Here is a 5655-nt window from a genome sequence, read left to right as displayed (position 1 = left end):
GCCAGACCAGCTGGCTGTTGTGTTATCAGAACATTTTCACTCCCTCTAGCTCAGGTTGTTATCCCCACCTGCCCAAGATGTCCACCATCGTCCCCCTGCCCAAAATGTCCCCCCCAATGGCCCTTTATTGCCCGTCATGTCAAATCCATAGATTAGAGTTAGACTTCTATGAACTGTAACTCAGTAAAATCTTTGTTGCGTTTACATCTGCAACCCTGTGCATGTGACTAATGGGGAACAGGGACTGATGGTGTGGGTCTGGACCTGAGGTGATAGGGACTAGGGACTGATGGTGTGGGTCTGGACCTGAGGTGATAGGGACTGATGGTGTGTGGGTCTGGACCTGAGGTGATAGGGACTGATGGTGTGTGGGTCTGGACCTGAGGTGATAGGGACTGATGGTGTGTGGGTCTGGACCTGAGGTGATAGGGACCGATGGTGTGTGGGTCTGGACCTGAGGTGATAGGGACTGATGTGTGTGGGTCTGGACCTGAGGTGATAGGGACTGATGGTGTGTGGGTCTGGACCTGAGGTGATAGGGACTGATGGTGTGGGGGTCTGGACCTGAGGTGATAGGGACTGATGGTGTGTGGGTCTGGACCTGAGGTGATAGGGACTGAGTGTGTGGGTCTGGACCTGAGGTGATAGGGACCGATAGTGTGTGGGTCTGGACCTGAGGTGATAGGGACTGAGTGTGTGGGTCTGGACCTGAGGTGATAGGGACTGAGTGTGTGGGTCTGGACCTGAGGTGATAGTGACTGAGTGTGTGGGTCTGGACCTGAGGTGATAGGGACTGATGGTGTGTGGGTCTGGACCTGAGGTGATAGTGACTCATTAGGGACTGATGGTGGGGGGTCTGGACCTGAGGTGATAGGGAATAGTGACCCATTAGGGACTGATGGTGGGTGTGGGGGGTCTGGACCTGAGGTGATAGGGACTAGGGACTGATGGTGGGGTGGGGGGTCTGGACCTGAGGTAGAGTGACCCATTAGGGACTGATGGTGGGGGGGTCTGGACCTGAGGTGATAGTGACCCATTAGGGACTGATGGTGGGGGGGTCTGGACCTGAGGTGATAGTGACCCATTAGGGACTGATGGTGGGGGGGTCTGGACCTGAGGTGATAGTGACCCATTAGGGACTGATAGTTTGGGGGGGCGGGGTCTTGACCTGAGGTGATGCGGTGCAGCGGCAGGGTGACGTAGGTCAGGTGGGAGTAAAGCAGGAAGTACTCCTCCGTACGGTTCAGTTTGAGCCAAGATCCCACCAGGGACCGACCTGTACCCGACAGGGAGCGAGACCGCAGGTTGGACTGGTTACACAGGTCTGCATGGGGTCACATGATCCAGGTTATAGGTTAAACACTCTCTCTGTCTCTCCAACACATCCTGGTTCTACACTCTCTGTCTCTCCAACACATCCTGGTTCTACACCCTCTGTCTCTCCAACACATCCTGGTTCTACACCCTCTGTCTCTCCAACACATCCTGGTTCTACACCCTCTGTCTCTCCAACACATCCTGGTTCTGCACCTCTGTCTCTCCAACACATCCTGGTTCTACACCTCTGTCTCTCAACACATCCTGGTTCTACACCCTCTGTCTCTCCAACACATCCTGGTTCTACACCTCTGTCTCTCCAACACATCCTGGTTCTACACCCTCTGTCTCTCCAACACATCCTGGTTTCTACACCTCTGTCTCTCAACATATCCTGTTCTACACCTCTGTCTTCCAAGGCATTCCTGGTTCTACGCCCTCTGTCTCTCCAGCACATCCTGGTTTCACCCCTGTCTTCCAACACATCCCTGTTCTCACCCTCTGTCTCTCTCCTGGTTCACCACCCTCTGTCTCTCCCAGCATCCTGGTTCTACACCTCTGTCTCTCAATACATTCCTGGTTTCTGCACCTCTCTCTGACACATCCTGGTTCTACGCCTCCTCTCAGCACATCCTGGTTCTACACCTTTCCTTCCAACACATCCTGGTTCTACACCCTCTCTTCCAACACATCCTGGTTTCTACACCCCTTCCCAACACATCCTGGTTACACCCCTCTCCAACACATCCTGGTCCTACACCCTGTCTCCAACACATCCTGGTTTCTGCCTCTGTCTTCCAACACATCCTGGTTCTACACCCCTGTCTTCCAACATATCCTGGTTCTACACCCTCTCTCCAACACATCCTGGTTCTACACCCTCTCTCCAACACATCCTGGTTCTACACCCTCTCTCCAACACATCCTGGTTCTACACCCTCTCTCCAACACATCCTGGTTCTACACCCTCTCTCCCAACACATCCTGGTTCTACACCCTCTCTCCAACACATCCTGGTTCTACACCCTCTCTCCAACACATCCTGGTTCTACACCCTCTCTCCAACACATCCTGGTTCTACACCCTCTCTCCAACACATCCTGGTTCTACACCCTCTCTCCAACACATCCTGGTTCTACACCCTCTCTCCAACACATCCTGGTTCTACACCCTCTCTCCAACACATCCTGGTTCTACACCCTCTCTCCAACACATCCTGGTTCTACACCCTCTCTCCAACACATCCTGGTTCTACACCCTCCCTCCAACACATCCTGGTTCTACACTCTCCCTCCAACACATCCGGGTTCTACACTCTCTCTCCAACAGATCCTACACAACACGTGGTGTTTGGGTATAAAATATCATTACCCTCGTCGTCCTCTTCCCTGAAGAACTCTTCACTATCGTTGGCTGAGTGACTCTTCTTCATCTCAGTGATACGGTTCCTGGGGACCTTCCGACGGAGAGAAGGGGAGAAGAACGAGGGGCGGTTCCTCTCCGGGGTGGGAGGGGTGCTGAACGACGTCACCTGACCAAACACAACACAGACAGCCAATCAGAACCAACGTACTACAGGGAAAACACAGACAGCCAATCAGAACCAACACCCAGACAGCCAATCAGAACATATCTAATACTACCATCAGTTGCACTTATACCTGTGTAGTTAAACTGTAGTAATATTTACATTTACATTTAAGTCATTTAGCAGACGCTCTTATCCAGAGCGACTTACATATAATATACTACAGTGTATTAAACATGGCAGTAACTCAGTAGTAATATAATAGTGTATTAAACATGGCAGTAACTCAGTAGTAATATAACATACTACAGTGTATTAAACATACTGCAGTAACTCAGTAGTAATATAACATACTACAGTGTATTAAACACGGCAGTAACTCAGTAGTAATATAACATACTACAGTGTATTAAACATACTGCAGTAACTCAGTAGTAATATAATAGTGTATTAAACATGGCAGTAACTCAGTAGTAATATAACATACTACAGTGTATTAAACATGGCAGTAACTCAGTAGTAATATAATAGTGTATTAAACACGGCAGTAACTCAGTAGTAATATAATAGTGTATTAAACACGGCAGTAACTCAGTAGTAATATAACATACTACAGTGTATTAAACACGGCAGTAACTCAGTAGTAATATAATATACTACAGTGTATTAAACACGGCAGTAACTCAGTAGTAATATAACATACTACAGTGTATTAAACACGGCAGTAACTCAGTAGTAATATAACATACTACAGTGTATTAAACACGGCAGTAACTCAGTAGTAATATAATAGTGTATTAAACACGGCAGTAACTCAGTAGTAATATAACATACTACAGTGTATTAAACACGGCAGTAACTCAGTAGTAATATAATAGTGTATTAAACACGGCAGTAACTCAGTAGTAATATAATAGTGTATTAAACACGGCAGTAACTCAGTAGTAATATAATATACTACAGTGTATTAAACACGGCAGTAACTCAGTAGTAATATAATAGTGTATTAAACATGGCAGTAACTCAGTAGTAATATATTATACTACAGTGTATTAAAATAAAATAAAAACGAATTGAGGCTGTTCTGAGGGCAAAAGGGGGTGTAACTCAATATTAGGAACATGTTCTTAATGTTTTGTACACTCAGTGTACACACTCAAACACAGGACGCTAACCGCCCTGACCTTCTAGTCTAGCAGAACAGCCTCAATTCGTCAGGGCGTGGGACTCTAACAAGGTGTCCAAAGCGTTCCACAGGGAAGCTGGTCCATGTTGACTCCAACGCTTCCCACAGCTGTATCAAGTTGGCTGGATGTCCTTTGGGTGGTGGACCATTCTGGAAACACATATTAAACACGTGTTTTGTGTGTGCTGACCCTCTTGTGTGTGTGTTATACTAAACCTCTCGTATGTGTGGCGTGCATGCCTATTTGTCTACTCTACCTACCCTCTCGTGTAGGGGTGAGTCCAGGTCCTCCTCTGTGCCGCAGGGGGACGTGTCTCCGGTCGGGACCCGGCTGACCGCCATCTCAGCGTGACCTTTGCCCTGCGGCCCCTTCATCCTGACAAACTCCATGTTGTTGTACTTGTAGAAGCCGAACGACATGCGCTGGGCCATCTTCGCTGCCACACTCACCTACAAGACAAACACACAACAGGGAGACTTGATATAGATCGTTTTGGATCTTGTCTTGTATTTCACCACAAACTACAAAGTCCTGTGTTTTACTCTGTTAGTAATGTCTTGTCCACAAACTACAAAGTCCTGTGTTTTACTCTGTTAGTAATGTCTTGTCCAAAGTCCTGTGTTTTACTCTGTTAGTAATGTCTTGTCCAAAGTCCTGTGTTTTACTCTGTTAGTAATGTCTTGTCCACAAACTACAAAGTCCTGTGTTTTACTCTGTTAGTAATGTCTTGTCCAAAGTCCTGTGTTTTACTCTGTTAGTAATGTCTTGTCCACAAAGTCCTGTGTTTTACTCTGTTAGTAATGTCTTGTCCAAAGTCCTGTGTTTTACTCTGTTAGTAATGTCTTGTCCAAAGTCCTGTGTTTTACTCTGTTAGTAATGTCTTGTCCAAAGTCCTGTGTTTTACTCTGTTAGTAATGTCTTGTCCAAAGTCCTGTGTTTTACTCTGTTAGTAATGTCTTGTCCAAAGTCCTGTGTTTTACTCTGTTAGTAATGTCTTGTCCAAAGTCCTGTGTTTTACTCTGTTAGTAATGTCTTGTCCAAAGTCCTGTGTTTTACTCTGTTAGTAATGTCTTGTCCAAAGTCCTGTGTTTTACTCTGTTAGTAATGTCTTGTCCAAAGTCCTGTGTTTTACTCTGTTAGTAATGTCTTGTCCAAAGTCCTGTGTTTTACTCTGTTAGTAATGTCTTGTCCAAAGTCCTGTGTTTTACTCTGTTAGTAATGTCTTGTCCAAAGTCCTGTGTTTTACTCTGTTAGTAATGTCTTGTCCAAAGTCCTGTGTTTTACTCTGTTAGTAATGTCTTGTCCAAAGTCCTGTGTTTTACTCTGTTAGTAATGTCTTGTCCAAAGTCCTGTGTTTTACTCTGTTAGTAATGTCTTGTCCAAAGTCCTGTGTTTTACTCTGTTAGTAATGTCTTGTCCAAAGTCCTGTGTTTTACTCTGTTAGTAATGTCTTGTCCAAAGTCCTGTGTTTTACTCTGTTAGTAATGTCTTGTCCACAAAGTCCTGTGTTTTACTCTGTTAGTAATGTCTTGTCCAAAGTCCTGTGTTTTACTCTGTTAGTAATGTCTTGTCCAAAGTCCTGTGTTTTACTCTGTTAGTAATGTCTTGTCCACAAAGTCCTGT

General features: G+C 45.9%; 1 protein-coding gene across 1 annotated transcript; it reads right to left on the bottom strand.

Annotated features, from left to right (window-relative positions):
* Positions 1-1017: 1017 nt before the first annotated feature.
* On the bottom strand, positions 1018-4505 carry LOC124030782 (uncharacterized protein KIAA0930-like; the record flags this gene model as incomplete). The annotated part of the gene is made up of 3 exons (XM_046341979.1): positions 4293-4505; positions 2689-2848; positions 1018-1324 (listed from the first exon to the last, which is right to left on the bottom strand). Coding segments are annotated over exons 1-3 (638 nt in total), but the record flags the coding sequence as incomplete, so codon positions are not given.
* Between the last annotated feature and the right edge of the window lie 1150 nt (positions 4506-5655).

Source organism: Oncorhynchus gorbuscha, unplaced genomic scaffold (assembly GCF_021184085.1).
Source record: "Oncorhynchus gorbuscha isolate QuinsamMale2020 ecotype Even-year unplaced genomic scaffold, OgorEven_v1.0 Un_scaffold_15563, whole genome shotgun sequence".
NCBI lineage: Eukaryota > Metazoa > Chordata > Actinopteri > Salmoniformes > Salmonidae > Oncorhynchus > Oncorhynchus gorbuscha.
This window is presented reverse-complemented; position numbering and strand designations above follow the sequence as displayed.